This window comes from Leptonotus elevatus, chromosome 2, assembly GCF_054856555.1.
Source record: "Leptonotus elevatus isolate MCC_2025b chromosome 2, RoL_Lele_1.0, whole genome shotgun sequence".
In the NCBI taxonomy this organism is placed as follows: domain Eukaryota; kingdom Metazoa; phylum Chordata; class Actinopteri; order Syngnathiformes; family Syngnathidae; genus Leptonotus; species Leptonotus elevatus.
In genome coordinates, this window is record NC_141240.1 from 20,175,769 (window position 1) to 20,198,949 (window position 23,181).

General features: G+C 40.6%; 1 protein-coding gene across 3 annotated transcripts; it reads left to right on the plus strand.

Moving 5' to 3' along the window:
• Positions 1-1,499: 1,499 nt before the first annotated feature.
• Positions 1,500-22,177, plus strand: LOC147178766 (interphotoreceptor matrix proteoglycan 2-like). 3 transcript variants are annotated; one of them, XM_086068576.1, is made up of 22 exons: positions 1,500-2,015; positions 2,087-2,254; positions 2,632-2,798; positions 2,884-2,912; positions 4,245-4,277; positions 4,964-5,019; positions 9,237-9,355; positions 9,440-10,402; positions 10,477-10,629; positions 10,778-10,836; positions 10,926-10,946; positions 11,039-11,295; positions 11,427-11,488; positions 11,561-11,786; positions 12,191-13,635; positions 13,705-13,924; positions 16,176-16,386; positions 17,298-17,486; positions 17,763-17,958; positions 19,725-19,804; positions 20,016-20,068; positions 20,194-22,177. In XM_086068576.1, the coding sequence occupies exons 1-21, from the start codon at positions 1,937-1,939 to the stop codon at positions 20,047-20,049; spliced, it is 4,767 nt and encodes a 1,588-aa protein (XP_085924702.1). In that variant the 5' UTR covers positions 1,500-1,936; the 3' UTR covers positions 20,050-20,068; positions 20,194-22,177. The 3 variants fall into 3 exon arrangements, with proteins under 3 accessions (XP_085924702.1, XP_085924701.1, XP_085924704.1); XM_086068578.1 differs by having other exon boundaries at positions 1,600-2,015; positions 9,452-10,402; XM_086068575.1 differs by having other exon boundaries at positions 9,237-10,402.
• Positions 22,178-23,181: the final 1,004 nt, after the last annotated feature.

The following is a 23,181-nucleotide window of genomic DNA, read 5'->3' on the forward strand; positions in this document are numbered from 1 at the left end:
GTTGCTGTTCAAATGACGTCTGATGTCAGTCCCCCCCCCACCCCCCTTTTTCCCTCTCAGTCCGCGCCTCTTTAGTTGTGGTCCTAACTGCATCCTTTATGGTACTCATGCCGCCGTAGCCTCGGCTAATCTGCCCATTGGGAAGGGAAGATTAACGGATTTGTATCCCAGACTCCAAAAATAATCTTTGTCCTTAAGATACTGATCCTGATCGGCTGCGTCCATTTGACTTTAAAGTAAAACCAGCGTCGTGGGGGTGACGTCGAGTATTTTGTGCCGTGATCTTTAGACAAGCGTACTCACGTAGGATTTGAGTTTGTCCCCTGGTGTCAATTAAGCTGATTATCCAATAAAAGATGTCCGCTCTTGTTGACGAAGGGGTGGTGGAGGTGTCGGGGGATGCTGGAATCACGCTCTTGTTATCTCTCTGAGTCTAAATGTCAATACTGTGTTTACAACATTGTTACAGTTAAACATTACACAAGTGTACTAGTGCTACTAGATTTAGACTGACTGCTAATACAGTATTTTCTTGATTGAGGACTTTGAGTATATATTTCTTCAAGTGGTCGTCATATTTAGTTGCACTCATCACTGTAAACTAAATTGCGTTACATTACATTATGTACAGCAGCATGGTGGGGCAATGTTGTTATTCTGCCTGTCAGTTCTTAGTATAAAGGTTCAAATCTGACTCCGGCCTTACTGCTTGGCGTTTATCTGCTCATCCTGTGCTTATTTGAGTTTTTGCTCAATTAGCAGGATTTTGTCATATTAAAAAAAAAGACAAAAATACATTTATTTAAAAATATTCTGTATTTAATGTGTCTTTTAACCTGTACACCTGTTTATTTTAATCTTTTCAAAAAGGGAAGTAGAAATAAACTGGTTGCAAAAGTGTGCACACCCTCTTAGCTGGCATGTGGCTATCTTCAGATTTAATTAAATTCCAACTCATTGAGTACACACCTGCCACCATTTAGTGCCTCTTATAACCCTATATAAATATCAGATGAAGTTATGTCGTCAGCTTCTCCTGACTTTTTTTTTTGCTTCATATCAGAAACCTGAAGTTTATTTTGCTAACATAGACTACTATTTAAAACTACAGCATGTGATTCCATCCACCTTTTGAAGAAAACCAGCGGAAGAAAAACACTTTCAGATCATGAACCTGAATTCTATATGGACTGATGAAACCAAGGTTTTTCAACTTGAATCGAGGACTTAGTCAAGATAGAGAGAATGATGAACAGTATGAAAAAGACATATCAGTCCTCCAGACTTCTGCTTTGAGCAAATAAAAAAATGTCAGGAAAAGCCTACTAGAACACCTGGAATGTAATTGGCATTAACTAGAGGCACTCTAAATAGTGGGAGGTGTGTGCTTACTCCTATTTAACATGAGTTTGAATGTGACTGGTTAATTCTGAACACAGCTGCATCTCAGTTATGAAAGGGTGTGCACACTTTTGCAACCTCATTATGTCAGTCATTTAATTTTATTCAAATTTTATTGTAGGCCACACCGGTGGAAACAAAAAAAAGAAGAAGAAGATTTATCTTGTTCTTTTTTTATATTATAAAAGCTGTCATTTTATCTGGGGTGTGTAGACTTTCTGTATTTCCTGTAATAGCCGCTTTTTTTACTGTAATTATTTAAACAAAGACAAGCCACCCTCGGGAGGCATTTGACTACTGGGTTATTTGACACGAGAAACAAATTGAAGAAGCCGGGTCAAGTAAATAACGTCTGCCTGCTAACACTCATCCACCTCAACAGCTTAACAAATAGGATTAAAACTTCCATCTGCTCACCTGAGACGAAGCCACCCGGCGAGCTTCGTCCCTACACCGTGTCCCCAAACAGCGTTTGGACAAGTGTGAGGGACGTTACACATGAGCTGAGGACGCGGGCTACGGCGTTGGGTTCGACATGGCGGGAAAGCATCGCGGGTTGTGGCTATGGACGTTAGGGCTGCTGCTTCTGTCTGGCTGTGTCAACATGGACACAGGTCAGTTTCTCACAGTGGAAGGCCTCTCACTCACCTGATGCCATCACCTCGTGTCTTCTTATCACCCTCAGGTGACGAGACGGAGGGTTCTGCTGAGGACCTGCAGCTTCTGTTAAGGCATCATGGATCCATGACTCGCAGGAAAAGGAACCTTCTGTTTCCCAGTGGAGTGAAACTTTGCAGTCAGGAGACATTAGACCAAGCGGTCTCCAACCACCTCAACTACTTTCACCTTAGAGGTTAGTCACATTGTGCCAATGTCCATTTTGGCGTTTTATACTGGCTTTTGTGTTTGAAATGCATGAAACACTTGTCTTAACACGCTTAACAGCTTAAAAACTAGGTCTGGTATCCTTAAAGGTAAGTAATTGCTGGGAGGTCAGAGGTCACACAAAGCCAAATGCTTAAGTAAGAATTTTCATTTCCTGAACCTGCACCAACCTATTTGAAACTGAGGCTACTTTTTGGGGACTGGTTAATGCAATTTATCTTAATACATTTTCAAATGTTCACTTTTGATCACAATTTGACATCACTGGCGAGGAGTTACTTTTAGAACAGTCCTGTGAGCTACCATGTTGATGACCCCCGGTCTACAGCCTCTGTTGTGTTCTAGTATGTCAGGAAACCGTCTGGGAGGCCTTCAAGATATTTTGGGACCAACTGCCCGAACGTGACCAGTACCGGGACTGGGTGGGCCGCTGCATGGATGGCTCCATTAGCATCAAGGAGATTGGCAGGTTCTTCAGTCAATCGGAGGAGCACATCAGCCTCATTAGGAGCGTGAGTGTCCATTATGGTTCGTTTGACCCAAATAATGTCTCAGCTCTACAACTTTAACAAGCTTATTTGGATGTCTCTTTTTCAGAGAGTTGGCATGGCGGCGCCCTTGAGCAGGTCAGTACACATTATTGCTGAGCGATGAGCATATTTTGATCATGCTTTGGAGGATTGCTGACAGTAATTATAATGCAGTACTGTATATTATTCTCATTTCGTATTTATTTATTTATTTATTTAATTTTTGTTTTATTTAGTGGGGAAAGGCATACAATGTCGGCAATACAAGCTGTAAATCTGTGTGTAAATTTACCATCCAACACTCAGCGATTATTGTCTAAATGGCTGGCAACAAAAGCGAGTACACCCTGAGGTGAAACTGTCCAAATTGGGCCCAAAGTGTCAATCTTTTATTTCGCCATTATTTTACATCTCCGGTGTTGTCCAATGAAAAGATGTAATATTAGCATATAACATGCAGTGATGATACTACAAACTACTGCTGCTCTGCGGCTCTCATTAGTGCTCATGTAGGAAGCAGAATGCAGATTTCAGGTACCATGTTTGTTGGTTGGAGGGTTGTGGTTATCTTACATGGCCATGGTCCCTGAGGTCCATATAGTGGAAATTATTTGTCTGCTTTAGTCTCAACCAAGGATTGTGGTGACCTTTCAGAGAAAGATAGAATTAAATTATCTTTGAATTTAAAATTACATAAAATAAATAAATAAAAAATCTTAATAGACATTAGGTATCAATTGGCCTTCTAAAAAGTTCTAAAAACTACTGGATTGAAACAAATTAACTTTTCTTTGATATTGTAATTTATTGAGATGTACCCGACCTGTATTGCTAAAAAATAAATTTAAAAAAATCTGTGGGTAGAAGATGTTTTTGAGTTTGTTGGGTCATAAGGCGTTTTGACAAAGCGCTTCACTCAGAAAATTTGAGTTGCCAGTGATCTAATGTATATTTCAACGATCACACCACTAGCTTGGTTAGCAACCTCAGGATGGCTACCTTACAAGTGTTTGCCTTAGTTCATTAAAGGTCCAGCAATCCGCTTTTTATTTAATTAGAATGAATATTTATGCTTATTTTTTTATTCAACACTGCAACAGACCATCTGATTATTAAAATATCTCTCAAAATGACTTTGTGGTTGGTCTTTAATTGAAATGAGATTTTGAGAAGTGGAAAATCAAAAAAATATGTTTGGAATCAGTACGTTTCCCTGACATTTTTTTCCTTAAAAATCATTTTAACTCAAGTTTACATTATTAACTTTTGTAACTAATGTGCTCTATGCTTAATATTATTTTTTGGGTGATAAGCACCCAAAAGTTAAATCCCAGTATCACCCATGGCTGATAAAAAAAAAGCTTCACACATCACAAACGTTGATGTCTTGTTGACAAAAAGTGTGTTGTGTTTCCTCACCTGCTGCAGTGTTCCCATCAGCTCAGGCCCACCACTGTGCAGGTAGGCCTCCATGTATCACTCAGTAAGAGATGGCAGGCTGTACCTTTAAAAAAAAGTTATTTATTTTTTGAACTTTTTTTTCATGGTTATCTAATGACAAAATAACTCAAATACAAGCTGTGATGCTAAGAGTGGAGTAGCTGGGAAGCAGAGAACACTACTTTGAATATTGCAAAAATGTGGCCGGTATTTTCTTTTTCTTTTTTTTAAATCAATTTCAGATTCATATGGTTGCTTTATGTTTACGTTTGTGTGACACTTTTACTCTGCTCTGCAGTTTGGCATACAATGTGTAAAAAGTAGGGTGTGACAAAAAACGATTTGAACGGGAAAATCCTTTTTGATTTAAAAGATGCGAGTGCATCAAATTTAACAGAATTGAATCATTCCACTTTGAAATATTGTGAGATGTGTATCAAATCTTTTATTACAGAGATACATCTTCGAATGGAAAGGACAAATTCATTCATATATAAAAGCCATTCCATATCGTATCGAATCGTAATCCCACTGAGTCTAATCTAATTGATTCATTCCTCTTTCAAATCGTCAAAAACTATATAGCATTGTCTTTTGTGGAGAGATGCACATCCCTAGTAAAATGATTAGATGTAAAAAAATTAAAAAATAAAAAATAAAATAAATAAATAAATTCTCCTATTTTACTTTGTGTTTGTGTTCTGCAGTTCTGAAAGTTTAACGGCGATTCCGGTTGGAGGACTTTTGCCCAGCGCCCAGCCAGGTAAAACATCACCTGACACTTGAACCATCACCTTTCATGAAGATATTATTTAAAACAGCACTTCCCATATGAGTAAATTGTTTTGTTCTTCTTAATATTATTATTATTATTATTATTATTAGTAGTAGTAGTATTAGTATTATTATTAGTATTAGTATTATTGGTTGTGGTAAGTGTAGTGATAGTAGTAGGTAATGAAAAAAGGGGAAAAATATGAGACCACCTACTACAATTATTTATTATTTATTTATTATTAACATTGTCAATGATAATAATAATTGGACTAAAAACAAATACATCTATTTAAAGCGGGCTTTCTGGGCACCATGCAAGACATAAATTATTAAAGTAACATTCAAATATAAAACATGAAATGTCATTCAAAAATCACCGAACAACGAAATCGAATTAAACTTTGCAAAGATATAGGCAATCAACAGATGTGACTAATTGTAAGGGTTTTCCAAATACAAAATTGTCAATGGTTGTCCGCCTTCATGTGTCCTTGGATTGACTGGCAACCAGTCCAGAGTGTACTCCAGCTCCTGGCCAAAGTAAGCTGGGATAGGCTCCAGCTCACCCGTCACCCTGAATAGGATAAGGAGTAGGAAATGGATGGATTGATGGGTTAATTCAAGGGTGGCAAAGTTCGGTCCTCGAGAGCCACTATCCAGCCTGTTTTCCATGTTTCTCTCCACTAACGCACCTGATTCATGATCAGGATCGTTATCAGGCTTCTGCAAAGCGTGCTGATGAGCTGATCATTAAATTCAGCTGCGCTGAAGGAGGGAGACATGGAAAACAGGCAGGATAGGGGCTCTCGAGGTCCGGACTAGGGCACCCCTGGGTTAATTGGAGTACGTTTTTCTGAACTATGCATGGCGGCCGTGGCTCAGGGTGTAGAGACGGTCGTTCAGTAACCAGAAAGTCGGCTGTTCGATCCCCGCTCTCCCCAAGTCATGTGTCGCTGTGTCCTTGGGCAAGGCACTTTACACACATTGCCTCCAGTGCTACTCACACTGGTGTACGGAAGGTGCGAATGTTTGATGGTGGTCGGAGGGGCCGTAGGCGCACACTGGCAGCCGCGCTTCCGTCAGCCTGCCCCAGACCAGGGTGACATAGTGAATGTTCTTCAAGAGCTATAATTGTTGGCGGGACTTAAGAGGGAGGTCAAATATGAGAGGATTCTAGCAGTCAGTGCTATTGATGAGGATGGAAGCGGATGGGGTTGAAGGAGGCTCAAAGGGTATGGAGGTTTCTCAAATGGAACTATGTGGACCGGGTGGCATTCATGTGGGTCTGAAAGGTGTTGTAGGGATGTGTCTCTCAACCTTTATTCAACATCGTGATATTAAAACTGCCACAATGTCATCGTTGTCATGTTACGATAAAAAAAAAGAAAAAAGATGATCTGTACTTTTATTCCGCTTTAGCCAAACACAGCATATTTGTGCAATATTGTGAGTTGTATGCAGTATTGCTGGCTTTTTTGGAATATCGCCAGCCTCCCCACAATATTGCGCTAATTACTGTATCGTGAGGTTCATGTCGTGATAATATCGCATTGTGATGTGACAGGAATCAGAGAACAGCGCAAATAATAATAGCTCTAACTGTGATGTTGTTATAAGTAACTTACTATAAAGAAGAGGGCGAATGATAACTTGATAAGTTAGTGTCATACAAATAGGCACCCACTATGAATGTGAACAGTTGCAGATAGAGAGAGACGGGCTCTGTAAACCTGCCGGCAGTCTCGGCCTATGGCAGCTTATCTAAGGTTGACCCAGGACAAACCTGAGTCAGCCCTGTGAAGGGAGAGGGATAGTTTAGACTGCTTCCAAAATGTTGAGAGTGTGTCTGCCTCCTAGAAATAAAGATGAAAGCCTGATAATTGAAGGTCCTGCCTCCTCCTCTGTCTTTCACAGATTTTTGGAATCTGTGTGCTCTAGTGCAGTAGTTCTCAAAGTAGGCACTTAGATGTCCACAAAGCCAAAGCTTGGAGACTGCAAAATAACTTGCAATAAATTATTGTCGTATCATTTAATGTAACACAATGCGGCGCGTGAATAAAACAGACATACTAAACCAATTAATTATCCCTACCTTAGTAGCTTTGGGCTTATTAAAAGCTCTGATATGATTGTGACGTGTACATACGGTAAATCTGACAAACCTGCACGTGCGCAACATTTCTTGCTTGCCACGATGGATCAATATTTAATGAAGTCAATTACTGTAGATTAAGTTCCTTTTATGTAAATAGGTTGTGGTGAAGGGAGAGATGTTCACCAAGGGAGGAGGAAATAATGGAAATCTCTTGAAAGGCGGGGCTTGCTCCATTCATTTGAATTTATATGTAATGTACTTTGTAATTACTTTGTAATTTTTACCACAAGCTTTGCTATTTCATTCACAGGTACATATGAAATTATAGCTATGGTTAAGTATTGTTGTAAAACACAATTTGTGTCCCACTGTATTTGTAACCCGGAAATAGATATTTCACCTGTAGCAAGAAAGCTTCCGTGCATTCTGATTGGCTTTAATTTTCCACGTCGCCACATTGTGCAACTGCGATTCAAATTGTGAATTTCCAAAATGGCAGTGGCCGAGACTCAGCCACTCGTGTGTCAAAACAGAGTGGAATGGAGTGTGTGACTGGGAAAATGACCCCTGTAAGAGGTCACTGGACCCAGAAAGTTTGTGAACTGTTTTTTCTTGTAGGTTTATGAGGCACTACAAGCTCTCAAACGGTACCTGACCATTTAGTGGTTTATGGCGAGGGGGATTTCAAGTTAAATTCAACATTTTACAGGAAGCCAGTTGTAGTGAAGGACTGCGGAAACTCGTGCCACAACATTTAGGACCAGCTGGAGAGTCTTTAGCGACTTGATGGCGCAGCCTGCTAAGAGAGAGTTACAGTAATCCAGGCTAGAGGTCACAAGCATGGACTAGTTTTTCAGCATCGGCTAGAGACAAGAAATAAAACATTAGTAGAAAAAAATTATCTACAGTTAGGTATGCCTTGCCTCTAAACTCCCGAGTGTCAAGATCTATAATATATACTGATAATTTCAGTTTTGTCTAAATTCCGTAGCAAGAAATTATAAGTCATCCAAATCATTGTTTCTTTATGCCACACCAAAATTTGTATAACTAAGAGGTTATTTATGTTTCAGTGCTAAAGTTGTGTTATCTGCATAAAGGCCTTTTCGCACTGCACTTAGCAATGCGAAGTGTGCTGTCGACAAACCCGTTTGTTGTGCATCTATGTGCTGTGATGGTGCGAGGATGTCATGTCGCATCTCAGTGTTCTGCGCAAGGTGGACGTTCACCGGGACGCGCTTAAAGTTGAAAAATGTTCGACTGGAGAGCAACGTCGTGGTGATGTCAGAAGGTGCATCCAATAGAAAAGGGGCTGGCGGAGTGATTTCAGAGTACTGACAGTAACAGACCAATCCTTCTTTACCGATATTAACAAACTGTAAGCTATTTTACAACTAGGATTTAAACCAATTTAAACCAATTAAAGACCAAAATTAGTAACTTTCACTAGTTGCTTTCTCTGTACTTTGATGCATTGTAATTCCTGAGTGAAAGTTCTCAAAGAGATGTTTGTTTCGTAGAAAGTCATACAATTATTTGGCTTTTTTTTTGGGTGGAGCTTAGCAGAAAAGAAAAAATCTATATTGGCCTATAATGGGCTAAAACATCTGAAGCAGAGGGGGAAATTTTGTCCAAGGTCATCTGAGGTCACTGGTGATGACTCTTTGATCACAAAATGAAAATCACGTGAAGACACTGTTGTGTAAAATGTGCACGCAGATTTGAAATCAGTTGTGCGTAGCTGTCGTCAGTCAGTTTACACCCCACAAGCAGGGGCAAGCAGTGGGTGCCAGAACACATGCACCCTGTGCCCAGAATAGCTCATTAAGCCTATTTACAAGCCACAGCCTGGTCAATGGCGGACCAGCAGCTGAAGTGTTCTCGAGCTTAGTGCTGGACGAGGACCAGGGTCATCATAACCTCAGGGCCTTTATGACCTGTGAAGTCTGGGTTTGGTAAAAAAAAAAAAAAAAGGTCTCGGGGCAGTCTGAAGTTCAGATGCTCAGAACATTGTGGTCAGATGCAAACAACAATAGGACAATATGATTACTTCTTTTTTTTTGTATTTCATGTTTGTTTGTTTCCCCCCTGTAATATTGCTTTTGAAGAAACCCGTGGCCAAGATGCCCCAACCTCTACACATGAGGAAGTCCTTGAAGGAGATTTAACAAAGACTCCTGTGGAGTTGACCTATGACACTGTTGTTGCTGCTGCGCCAGACAAGTCGGTAGGCTGCAACTCTAACGTCGCAGGTCACCCTGACAAGACCACTAAGGTTCCTCCTGATGCTATTGTAACGCTAATCTCTAAGCCGACTGCCCAGGTCCCACAAGAGGATAGTCGTGCAGAGGTCATCGCTTTAACCGAGGAAGGTTTTCCAGTCACGTTTCAACCAGACGTGGTGATGGAAGAAACTCAATTGGAAAACGAGAAAAGTAGTGAAGCGCCAATGCTGGCTACAAAAGAGTCTGTTGAATTAGTTGATGAGGCACGAGAGGAAGGACCTGTTGAAGCCACAGAAGAACCAGCTGAAAGTCCAGATGAGGCTGCCATTATCCATGCAGAGACAGAGATTGTCACAGTCGGGGAGGAAACGGACCCTTCAGGAGTCAAATCTATGGGAACTGAAACTGGACCTGAAGTACCTGACACACTGGAGGGAAGCGATGCCATCACACACTCAACAGTAGAATCCACATCAAAAAGTTCTGAACTTGAAGCTCCGATTACGGAAATTCAAACGAACATTGGCAAGTCACATCCCGAGTCTGATGATGATGCAAGTCCAGTTTTTTCTCTGGAGAGTTCAGAGAAATTACTGCCAGGGACTGAATCAGAAGTTCCGGAAGTTATGGAGGAACTTGAGGAAAACTCTGAGGTGGGACGTACATACGAAATGACCACGCAGAGTTCTACACTTGAAGATGATCATGCAGGTGAAATTGAAGTATTTCCTGAAGTTGAGGAAGAGCTTCCGGGTGAAGATCTTGGCCCAGTGATCTTCTCTGAGGATGTTGAAAGTATCCAGGCACGTCCTGCAGAGGTTCCCCCAGACACAGTCCAGCTCATCTTCACCGATGCACCGTTCCATGAAACAGTTGTTAAAGCCACCGTGGAGAGCGATGCCATCGTTGAGGCCACACCGAGCAGCTACGTGCCAGCCAGTACAACGTATGTCGTGGAATACAACAATGGCAACTTTCCAGATTCCACAGTGAGCCCCCCGAAGCCCGATGACTTGTTAAATGTCCCCTTTGAAGAACAGGAGAACTCGGTGAGTCATCCACATCAAAGATCCTTAAAACTTTTCAACTCCACTAAACCTTTTCCACAATCTTTTGTTTTCAGCTTCACAACGAAATTGACGACAACTTCCTGAGACCACTTAAAGACCAGATGGTGGAGCTGAGCGTTACACTGAGAGAAGAATCCTACAACGGTGCTCTGAGAGACCCGAGTAGTGTGCACTACCAGCAACTAGCTCGACACTTCACTCGCAGGGTAAGTGACCAAGTTGAGTTTGAGTACATTTCTTGAAGGGTCTTGAAAGTCTCAGTGCCTATGTCCAATGGTTCACCTGATTTTCTTCAAAAAGTTATTTATAAACATGTAATGAAAAGAATCTTTGCTTACTGTGTTTCATGTCCAGATTCGAGACGCCTTTGCGAAAGTGCCAGGCTTCAAGGATGTCTTTGTCATCGAATTCAGGTGCAGATTTGTTATGCTGAAATCATTGTCACCAGATTTGTGTTGAGAACTTTTGATTCCAGTTTTTCTGTGTTTCTTTCTGCTGTCAGACCTCAAAAGGACCTGGAACGGTAAGTCTGCATCCTTTAAGAGTTAAAACTGCTGCATGTCCAAGAACCAAGGAAGGCAAATCAATATGTTTCTGTTTCCTTTTTGGGTTTAGGGGTCTGGTGGTTCACGTCCACTATGCTATCACTTTAGCAGTGGATAGTGATGGCATCTCCAATGCCACAATGGATTTCATCAGACTGCAAAACAACCTGGTGGAGAAGAACTACCCTGCCGCTGCTGCTGAGGAGCCAACCGTCGTTTACACCATCACAGACTTCCGCAACTACATTACAGAAGCTCTCCGCAAAGACAACTTCCTGACCAACAGCAGCCTGGGGACCCACTTCGACCCGCTGCTGCTAGAGAACGGTGACTAGATGCATGACCATTGCCACCATTTTATCCCGTCATTTTCATTCTTCAGAATGAGATAGGTTGCAACAGATGTTGATCAACATCAGACTCATAAGGTATCGAAATTTGTAATCTGTTTCCTACAGCTGAGAATTTGTTACCTCCAGGGAGCCCTACGAATCGGCCAGCTGACATCTATGACAACATGGTGAGTTGTCGCCGATTACACGAAAATCCATCTTCCTTCCCGCTGATTAATAGCTGGTAATCGCCTGGGCAGGATAACGTCCTTGCTGCAGAGAGACCACCCGATGCACCGGGTCAAGGCATGGGGAACCGTGACGTTTTTCTGAAGAAGGATGACTTCCTTTTTGACTCATTCGACTCATGGAAAGACATCACGAGTGAAGCAGTGAGCGAAAACGACGTCTTCACGATTGATGAGACTACAACATTTCCACCGACCCCCGAGAGGATACCAAGTCTGCTGCCAAGCACGCAAGACTGTGAGTGAAAGTAAAGGATCCGAACATGTTTACTAGCTTGTTTATGCTTGTCTGAATTTAGCTCATTCAAACCCAAAAACGTGTAAATGGTTGTTGTTTTTTATGCAAGAGCAAACAGCATGATGCAGCTTCTGACTTAAAGCAGTGATAGTTATTACAATAACCGGCCAGCAGGTGGCAGCAGAGTATAAGAGCTCAGCCAGGGCCTTGTTGCAACAAGCTTTTTTTTGCCTGTGTTTTCAACAGGACTTGCAAAATCTGTCAAAATCAAGTAAAACAGCCGGGGGAGAAGTGAAAATGGCTGGGAGTGAATGAGTTCATCATTTCCAACACATACGATATGCTAATATCAAAACTAGATCTGCTGTTTTAATGTTCCCTCCATGATTTTTTGTGATTGACAGCTGATGAAACTATTGAAAAGGAGGGTTTACTAGTGAGCAATGCTCCTAGTGCTGGAAACAAGCCTCTTCAAGAGGATCATGAAACTTCCAATGCTCCACCTCCTCAGAAAGGCCATGAGGTCACGATGGATTTTGGATCTGGCTCTGGTTTCTCAGGAGACGGACAGGAAGGCGCTCTTCAGTCTTGGGAACTGGAAGCGAGCTTTTATGGTGAAAGCCGTTTGGAGGTCCTGCCACCACCGGATCTGGAAGAGACAGATGAGGATGATGGAATCCAGGAAGTAGTTGAAGCGCTTGGTCAGTTACTAACCAGCAAGCAGGATGGCGTCCTGGGTTTTGAGTCTACCCCTTCGACACCTTTCCGCATACTTCCTACATTAGACGACTCTATGCCAGATGGATACATGGACCCGTTCTTGGATCAGGTTTTATTTACACCACATATGAGTACAGACCCACGCTTCTCTACCACGGATCCACCCGTATTTTCACCCAAAGGCACCTTGACAGTCGAGTTGTCGGTGCAAACAGTGGAAGCGTCTGGCCTCTATGAAGAGTCTCAGGTGACGCATGATCAACACAATTTGGTGGCATTTACTGGCGCACATCAGTTGCAGACCGGGTCCCAAGAGCACCCAGCTTTGGAACCAGAAGTGGCAGTGACAAACGCTTTTGTTACTGACGCTGCTTATGAAGAACCACACTCTGAGGCCGTACCTCCTCTAACGCCTCATGAGGAAATCTTACCTGAAGAACCCAATTTGCCACCTCCAGAAACCCACCTTGACGAGCTTGAAGTATTAGAGGAGCAACTTATCCCGTTCTCTCAACCAACAACGCCTGTGGTTGTTACTCTGGAAGAAGACATGGTTGTAGATGAAATCTTAGTTGTCACGACGACTACTGCTCCCGTTACCACTTTATCTTCTGTTAGTTCAGACTCCAACCCCATTGCGCTCTCTCCTGAAAAGGATTCACCCTTCACTCGAGTGTCCGATTCAGCACCCGAAGATGACGATTCACTTAATACTGAGCACTCCAATCACGAAGATCAGGTTCAATTCAGCACAGTGTCTTCAGAAGTCAGCGGGGGGAAATCTGATGATTTTGGGAACAAAATCGCAACTTTGATGCTTCCGGAAAATGCTAACAGTACAGAAGCAACCGAAATCCAGACTATCAAGCACAACCTCTCTGGCGTGACAGACATCGATGTCAGCCTTGACATGTTCCAATATGGCGGTATGGTAACAGAAGGCGACAGCAGCGGCTACTCCAGTGGGGCGCAGGGCTCCGAGCTGGATGCTATTGCATTGCCGACCAGGCCAATCCAAGCCCTGACGGTGTTCTTCAGACTCCGGGTGACCAACATGGCGTTCTCAATGGACCTTTTCAACAAGAGCTCCCCTGAATACAAAGCACTGGAGCAACGGTTTCTACAACTGGTGAGAACTGATCCAATACGAAGTGAAAACCTGGCACGAGAATTACATGACTTTGTGGTTTTTTTCCAGCTGGTTCCATACTTGCAGTCCAACCTAAACAACTTCAAGAATTTAGAGATCCTCAACTTCAGAAATGGCAGCATTGTGGTCAATAGCCGCATGAGGTTTGGCAAGCCGGTTTCCAGAGGCGTTGCCAATGTTGTTTTTCTTATCCTTGAGGACTTTGCCAACACTGCCTACCAGACCATGAACCTGGCCATTGATAAATACTCACTGGATGTTGAATCAGGTAAGACAAAAAAAATCTTATCTAAGGATGTAAGGAATAATGCTGCTGATAGCAACTGGCAACAATTTATAGAATTAAAAATTAATTAAAATTAAAATTCCTTACATTTCATTTAAATGGGTCATTACTGTATGTTTTTATAAAGTAGGCTACAATGTTATAAAGTGCTCTAAGAGGATGCTAATCTATGCTAACGCTGCACCTGCAGCTCTGCTTACCTTTTGGCTTGGACGTGATATTGCTTCTAGGTAGTCTGGTAGTCAGTCTCTGGCCGGCGCTTGAAAATGGCTCTGGGTCTTTGGCCAAGTCATGGTCAGAGGAACTCTGTGTAGGGTTGGAAATGACTCAAATTTGCCCCACTGTTGTGTTACATAACAATGGGGCGGAGTGCGGAATGGCTTGCTCACAGAGTCATTTTCAGAAACTGGGAGATTCAAAATAATTTGCTTAATTTAACACATGGTGACTGGGCAAGCACTCCTGAGATCCAACCGTTTAAAATTATTCTTTAAGAAATCAAGTGATGTTAAGGAATGAATCCAAATTTGACTCAATTTAGAAAATTATACTTATACTATTTTTTTAAATACTTCTTCTGAGTACCATAAGATTGATATACTTTTTGTGTATTACCATATACTGTTACTTCCACTTGGAAAAGTATTTCACGTTAATCTGGAGGAGGACTCGAGTCTACCTTGTGCCACTGCGTGCAAAGACTCTTGACACGCAATCACTGCAGTCAGGACGCATACGGCCGATTTAATCTGTCTGGGAGGAACGTGAGCGGAACCGAGTCACACTGGTTAACCGCCATCTTTGTGACCTGTCTGCACAGTTCACTCTGTAGTGCCTGTCCTTTGACCGCATTTTACCATTTTAGCTTCTAAGCTAGTTGATGACTTTTTAGTCTTATTCCTCCCTACTTTTGAAAAACGTTTTCTGTACTTTATGGTCATCACTCTGTTAAAAACATTTTTTTTTTTTAAACCTCTGTTTGGTCCGTGTAAAGATGTCATTTGAGGGTTAGAATGTGGGGAAAACTGCAGATTTAAAGGGTAACTCAACACTAAAATCAGCTTTTTTGCTGATAAACTGTATAAACTGGTGTCTACTAATGGTGTCTACATGTCCTGGTCATTATTTTGACATTTTAGTGCATTTTTGTTGAATTTGGGGCAAAACCTGTGTGTTCGGCGCCATTTTCAGGTAACACACTGGGATAAACTCAATTTGGCTGTTTGTCCTCTCATTACACGAGACAATACATACTACGTCGCTTGTTCCGCATGACGAAGTCGCCCCTGCCACCCACCGGCTCATTCTCGTACACGCCTCCTTAAACGCCTTCATTAGCCAGTTGCTGTTGTCAATCACAGCCAGACCACACCCAAGCCTCTTTCCATTCGCAACCCAACGGTGCTCCAGGCAACACCCACTTTGAGCGTCAATTTCAAATCTTAGTGAGGGGTGGAGCAAGAGTCTGACTTCCTTTTGAGTTACCCTTTAAGGATGAACGTGAACTAGGGATTATTAATGACAATCGCAACAGATTCCAGTTCAGGTAATGGATGGATCGATTTGAAGTTTTCGACTCCAAGAATTAATCTACATCAAAATGTGTCGTCTTGCGATAGCCTAAAAACACAAGCTTTTAGCGTTCAAACATTTTCCTGCTTAGTGATGTGTATTTTTTCAGTTGTTGTCATTAGCTAAATTAGCATTTTTTTAAAAAAAACGTCTTACAATGATAGCAAAACTATAGGAACACGTTTTGTTCACGTGCCCAGTGATTATTTTTTCTCTCCTTTTTTAGTGTACAGAGAAGTTTAACTTTGCAATTTATCAAAACATATTTTGTATATATTTCACAGTAAAAAAAAAAAAAAAATATATATATTTTTCTTTTGGTCTTTAGTACATTTCAAAGTCTATATTTTACCTTAATGTAGTTAAGTAAATGAGTCCAATCAGTCGGCCACTTCTACTTTTACCAGTCTTCTTTTTTTTTATATACACATATCTGTACTTCTGCTCAAGTATGAGTGTAAGTACTTTTGGCACCTATGTTGTCAAGTTTAAAATATGATTTTACTGGAAATGTAACTGTTTTAACACAATACAAGGAATTTAATGAGGAAGATATATACAGTATGTTCAAACATACTGTATGTAAATACTTTTTTTAAGGAGTGACAGGAGCTCAAAATGATAGATAGAAGTTGAAGAATGATTTTGTCGTCCTGTCTAGGTGACAACGCGGATCCCTGTAAGTTCCAGGCATGTAACGCCTTCTCACAATGTATGGTCAATCGCTGGTCCGGCGAGGCCGAGTGTGTTTGCGACGCCGGATATCTGAGCGTGGACGGCCTGCCTTGTCAGAGCATCTGTGATGTGCAGGAAGACTTCTGCCTCAATGATGGCAAATGTGACATCATTGCTGGCAAGGGCGCCATCTGCAGGTCAGACTACTTTTATACAAAAGCCAATTAGAGGATTGTACATTTACGTGCGTTCAGATGGTGCTTCTTTTGGAGCAAGTGGCCTATGAACATATTTAGCAGTAAAACCGGAGGAAGCATAATCTGTTACAACACAGAGTAAATTATTTCCATCTGAATTTACTGAAGATGCTGATTGATGATGAGTTAATGTCATATTACTATTCTTTATCAGGAGCAATAAACTTTTATTTTAAAGCAAAGTATTTATTAAAACACCATTTTTAGTCTTAACTGTTTGTTGTATGTGAATCTTTCTTTTATTTTAAAGGAAGGGCATGTTGGCCATATACTGTATGGCTTGATCTCTTCTAAATCTGGCCCATGTACATTTACATTATCAAGACCAAAAGAACACACAATGATAAACAAACTGTTCAATTAATTCCATCAAAATTGAGCATTATGACCAAATCTAAAGACTGGATATTAGGATAGAAAAATTTTGAAAATTTAGTTTTTTGTTTTTTGCGATAGAAATTGCAATATGTGATAAAAAAATTTTGCAAAGTCCTCTTACAAGCAACATTGCAATAAAAACAATCTTAAATCAAATTATTATTATTATTATCATTATTATTATTATTATAGTTTAGGGTGTACCCCCGCGATCCTTGTGAGTAAGCGATTAAGAAAATGGATGGATGGATGTTGTTGTTATTATTATTATTATTATTATTATTATTATTATTATTATTATTATTATTATTATTATTATTATTATTATTATTGTTATTATTATTATTATTAGTAGTAGTAGTAGTAGTGGTATTTATTTATTAATTAATTTATTTGTTTGTTTGTTTGCTTGTTTAATCATGTAGCCTGCACTTCTTAAGCTGCTGCAAACATTTTCTGTCGAACAACGACAGGTGTCGTGTAGGAGAGAACTGGTGGTACCGCGGCGAGCACTGTGAGGAGTATGTCTCTGAGCCACTGGTGGTCGGCATTGCCATTGCTTCAGTTGTAGGTTTCCTTGCGGTGGCGGCAGGAATCATCTTCTTCCTGGCAAGGACCCTGCGCGAGCAGTATGACAGCGAGGACATGGAGGATCCCTTGAGGTTAGTACAGCGGTCGCACTGTGGTTTGTTTTTATGTGTTGAATTGAAGCAACAAAAAGTGTCAAAAATGAATTCTTTATGTGAGCACTGAGATGAAATGAAATTCAATATTGTAGAATGTTTTTGTTTATTTTTATTAAGAAAATTACAAAAAAATCTGCCAATTTAGACCTAATGTAAAATATGTACCTTATAAATAAAGGTTGGGTATAACTGGTTCACACTTAAAGCATTTAGTGAACATCTAAGCTTTTTTGTGTGTATTCTGTATTGCAGACGAGGTGACAGCGTGCCCACTCTGGAACGTGGCACTAAATTTAACCCCATGTTTGAGAGCGACCCAGTCACCACCCAGTATTACCGTCGCTATGACGACGACCTTCCCCAGTACAGTAGCCCCACCGCCACGTCGAATGAGCTCAGTAGCGAGGAGGTCCGACACGTCTACCAGAACATGGCGCTCACCAAAGAAGTGCGACTCATTTGTGGTTTGATATTCATCTGTTGTGAAGATTTACAGTTCGTGTGCCACATCTAGTTCTGTTCGTAAGGAAGTTGTTAGTTAAGTTACTTAATTTTGTTAGTGGAAGTTACAGTTTTCACTGCATGTGCATGTAAGCTGTTAGTAAAAGTGCCTTACAGGGTTCACACTTGAACTCCTAAGTACAAATAAGAACTGCTTATGGATCGAAAAGGCCCATAAATGGTCCAAACTGGCAAAGGGACCATGTTTTCATTTACATGTAGGGTACAAACAAGTTAGGCCTAAATAATTGCCTTTGACAGAGCCCACTATTGTACGGAATGCAGTTTGAAGGATAAACAGTAGTACCGGTAGTAGTAATATAGACCCGGGATGGGCAACTTAATACACATTATGCACTTTAGACCAACTATCAACGGTTCTTGTGAAGGAAACAAAAAATGTTTGTGATCAGGGAACTTTTTTCCATCATACGGCCATTAACTCATTTGCTCCCCAAAACGTATAAATATTTTCTATTTTAAATATTTTAAGTGTCCAAATTACATATTTATGGGTTTTTTTATGCTAGAGCATACAGAAGGCTTCGATGCAGCCTCTGAACTGCAGAGAACAGGTGAAGAAATGGTAGTAAAAACGGCCAGCAGGTGGCAGCAGAGTATAAGAGCTAAAAAAAAGAAGAAGTTTTAAACCAAATAGTTAATAATGATGACATTTAGCTATATTCTAATACTTTGCTCCAAAATGGAAACAAATAGAAATATACTTTTTTCCTGATAAAAGAAGAGATTCTAATCTTTCTTTTGGTAGGTTCCATGTTTTTACATCAATCCAGTAAAACAGCCGGGAGCGAAGGGGGTTGCTTCAGTGAAAATGGCTGGGAGTGACTGAGTTAATCATTATCATTTTAGCGTGTGTATGTTACCCATACTTCGTTGAATGTGCTGGCTCTTAATTAACTGTGCCAATGAATTTAAGTTGCACATTGTTAACATGAACACATGATTCCGACTTGTGGTCGAACCCGTAACATCTCGGTTACTTCCACTGAATCCCTCTTTCTTTTTCATGTTGAAAATGAGTGACTGTAAAACGTCACACAATCAATCATGGCTGACAGCGTCTTACTTTCTTCTTCTCTAATAGTTGTCAAAATCCACTCCTCGAGGACCGGAGTCCTGCAGGTTTCTGGATGTTTCCCTTCTCCAACACAGCTGATATATGGTCAGCTCATCAGCAAGCTGTGCATAAGCCTTATAACAATCCTGCTGATTGGAATCAGCTTGTGTTGGAAGAGTGAAACCTCCAAAACCTGCAGGACTACGGCCCATCGAGGACCGGAGTTTGACTCCTGTGCTCTAATGGAAAGGAACAGGTGGACGAGTTTCTAAGTGATGTCTGCCATCTAGTGGTGAACGGTGTTATTACAACAATGTTGCCCATCCCTGACCTAAACCGTACCCTTTGTGCCTAAATCACACCTCTAAGCCTTTTATTTTAAAGGGCAAAGTTGTACGTTTGAAATTATATTTTAGTATATTTTTTTATGGTTTAAACTACAATTTTAATATTGGCAGTTCTTATTGGCATAAATTGGCTTTTTTTTTTTTTTTTGTACCTCTTTACCTGCCATGACGTATACTCCAATTGTGCCATTTGAGAGCAAAAATCTAAATTGTTTCACTTGAACCTTACAGTAAAAATCCAGCATTTGTATTTGCACATTTAGTGGACTGACTATTGACTTCCGGCAGGAGATCCAAGAGCGTCTAAGGATCATCGAGCTGTGCGCCAGGGATCAACATTTTGCCGACTTTGTGCGGCAGACACAAGTGTGAGTGATGCCACACTATAAACGCTGCAAATGTCACTCAAGCATGAAATACTAATTCCAAATGAACTTTGCTTCAATTTGGTTTTGAATGTAAATGTAAAACGTTTATGCCATTCTTTCTTCTTACTGTTGACATTTTGCTATTTTGTCAAATATAGACTAGCTAAATATCATTGTTTTTGCTGTTTTGTTTCTTTTTCCCACGGGGCAGATACCTGGAACGACGGGGAAGCTCCACCACATAATGAGTTGCAAGCTGAAGAGGTACTAAAGTGATGTTGTTTATCGTTTCAATTTTACACATTAATTTTTTCCCCATAATTGTATTACACAACTGTATTTTTCTAAATCAATCAGTGTCTTGCGTAATACTATTTATTTCTTTTTAGGGTGGCCCCAATCCTCCTTGTACCAGTCGCAATGAACCGGACTCATTTTATTTTTGCATTCTAGAATGTTCAAATGTCTCAATGAAGTAGACCGACGTTCAATTGAGGTGAACTAGCATCTTTCTACACAGACAGCTGCCTTTGCCTGCGACTGAAAAAGTGGTGACTTGGGCGGTCGTAGCTCCTGATTGGACAGGGAGGTGATGAGGAGTTGTTTTTTTGTTTTTTTTTGCAAGGCACCTTTTGACCATTGACCCTTTTCACGGTTGTGTCTGATCTTTTGGTTGTCTTATCTGCTGGTATTTTTTATTTTTTTTTCTTATTCTATTTTCTCCTTTTGCTTCTCGCTTCGGACCTGATTCACTAAAATCACAAATAGTGGGCGCTAATTTGTGTGTTTATTCACTCGAACAGATTGTGTTGTGGTGGCAATAAAAGTCTCCACCACCGATATATTTAGAATAGGATTTTGCACTTTATGTAACTGTGAAAGTTTTTACCGTAGAAGATTTGGGAGTGCACAGAAAGCTCAAAATTACTTTAGAAGTGATTGAACGGGAAGCGTTAGTGGAAGACGAACAATGGAATGACCCAGATACAAGGAAATGCAGAACTGAATGGAGTTTTGTGATTGGCTCTAAGTCGGCCCTTAAATCATCCAGAATCTTCTAAACTGTATTGCGGAGTCGATGATATGTCCCGATAATTTTTTGTTTCTGACATTTCAGAAATGTTTACACGAGCAGAAAAGATCCGTTCTCCCCGTCGCCTCTCATTTTGCCTGCGCCTCCTTGTGGTTACGCACAGCGGTGCCATTTGCACTTGCCTTTCGGGCGCGGTATTGAAAGACCTAAAATCAGACATCACGATTCGTCTCATGTTTGCTAAATCACAAAGTGTTTGATAAATAAATCTATTTGCATCTACTCTTTCCACAATGTGCAAAAGTAACTGCGGGGCAATTTTGCATGTTTGGCAGGTGCAATCCATGCGGCTGGTTAGTAGATCAGTACAAACATTTGGTAAATTAGGCCCCTAATATTTTTTGTTGCTGTCATATCATCTCCATGTTGCTTCCAATGTCAATGATTTCTCTGACGCTGCTTGCGCTTCGCTAGAAATGTAGCGATTATGTCCTCTTTCCAGAATCCATCCGTTTTCCTGGGTTTGTTCTTTGGGCCGGCGTGACGCCTCCTCAGTGCCTTGGTCGCTCTGTTAGCTTGTGGACGTGATGCAGCTCAGGGCCCTAGAAACAAACAACTTTAGCGTTACAGCCGGGATCAGTTAACTTATTGTCTCGGTCAGGTCAGCCGCCTGCAAAGTGCAACCATGCACCCTGCATGTTTACAGCAGTCGTAGCTGAAGAGTAGCCTGGCGATACGTTTGCTTTTTTTCTTTTTTTCTTTTTTTAACGATAACCTGGTGTTGCTCTTACTAATACCATGCAACATTGCGAACATGTGTATTTTATATATTTCTATATTTTCATGGTCATTTAGCAAAGAAGCTCAAGCAACTTCTCATGATTGGCAAATTGTGCTAAATGTGTGTTTTTGTCTACGTCGTTAGAATGTCATAGCGCGTTGAAAGTTTCTTAATTCTGTTAGTCTGAAGTTCATCTATGAAATGACCACATCAAACCTTGTCACATCATTAATCATTGTTTCAAGGCTTACGAAATGCTATTATGGATATTGAGTTCACAAAAAACAACTTTACGGTCAAATTTGTGCTACTTGCAACTCCAACAAGGCATACTTGAAACAACATGCACGGCACATTTTGTTTCCCTGTATTGACTTTCCTTGTGGGTTTGTTTGTCTCGATGTCTGTGTTTTGACAACAAGCAAACAAGCTGCTTTACCGATGATCGTCTTGTGTTTTGTATCGTGTTTTGTATTGGTCCAATCGTAGACCAAAATGACTGTCTGCCGTGTTTGTGTGAGCAGCACTCTTTTCTAAAATAAAATGAGAATATTTTTTACTGCGTCGCCTCATGACTCACATATTTTTGCATGCACACGAAGAAATGTGTCTGGTGGACATTCCTGGCATCCAATGAAGATCTGATATAATGAACAATTTAATTGTTTGTTTTGATTTTGTATTTATATTTTGAAGATATATTTCTTTATATATTCATTTGTATTTGTATGTTTGGACAATGATTGATAGGCCATCTCTGCAATATTTTATATTATTACATCTGCTGATGTTTTATTTTGTATTTTATTTTTTGTAATTCAACAAGATATTCATTCTGACATCATCCAATTTCCTCATTAGCCTGATCTCAACCCAATTTTCTATCTATCTGTCTGTCTGTCTATCTATCTATCTATCTATCTATCTATCTATCTATCTATCTATCTATCTATCTATCTATCTATCTATCTATCTATCTATCTATCTATCTATCTATCTATCTATCTATCTATCTATCTATCTATCTATCTATCTATCTATCTATCTATCTCTAGCTAGCTATAGCTCTATCTCTATCTCTATCTCTATCTAGCTAGCTATATCTACAAGAATCTAGCGATAGGTAGCTAGCTAGCTATTGTATCTGAATAGTTTATCCATCCATCCACCAGAAAGCGAAATAGGAAGTTTGAAGTCGTTCCAGAAAGCGGCCGCGGGTCTTCTTTGTACAACGCAACTGCTCATAAACAGGTAAAAATAGGTAAACTTGGTTGTTTCCAACCCGCCTGGACCCAGACACAGCGAGGTCGCCTCATACTGTTACATAACTGAAGAACACCAAACTCTAAAGTGTGTTTCCTCTGTTCCCCTTAGGCCTTCGTCTAATTGAAGACAGCAAAAGCTTTCTGCAGGCATTTATTCGGGAGCACATGAAGAACATGTAGCTTTAATGGTGGTGAAAGGTCACATCTGTTGCCACCTCAACTTAACTTGCTCTGGAAAGTTGTGACAAAATGATTACTAATACTCAACGTCAGAATAAGAACACAAGGTTGAAGGGTA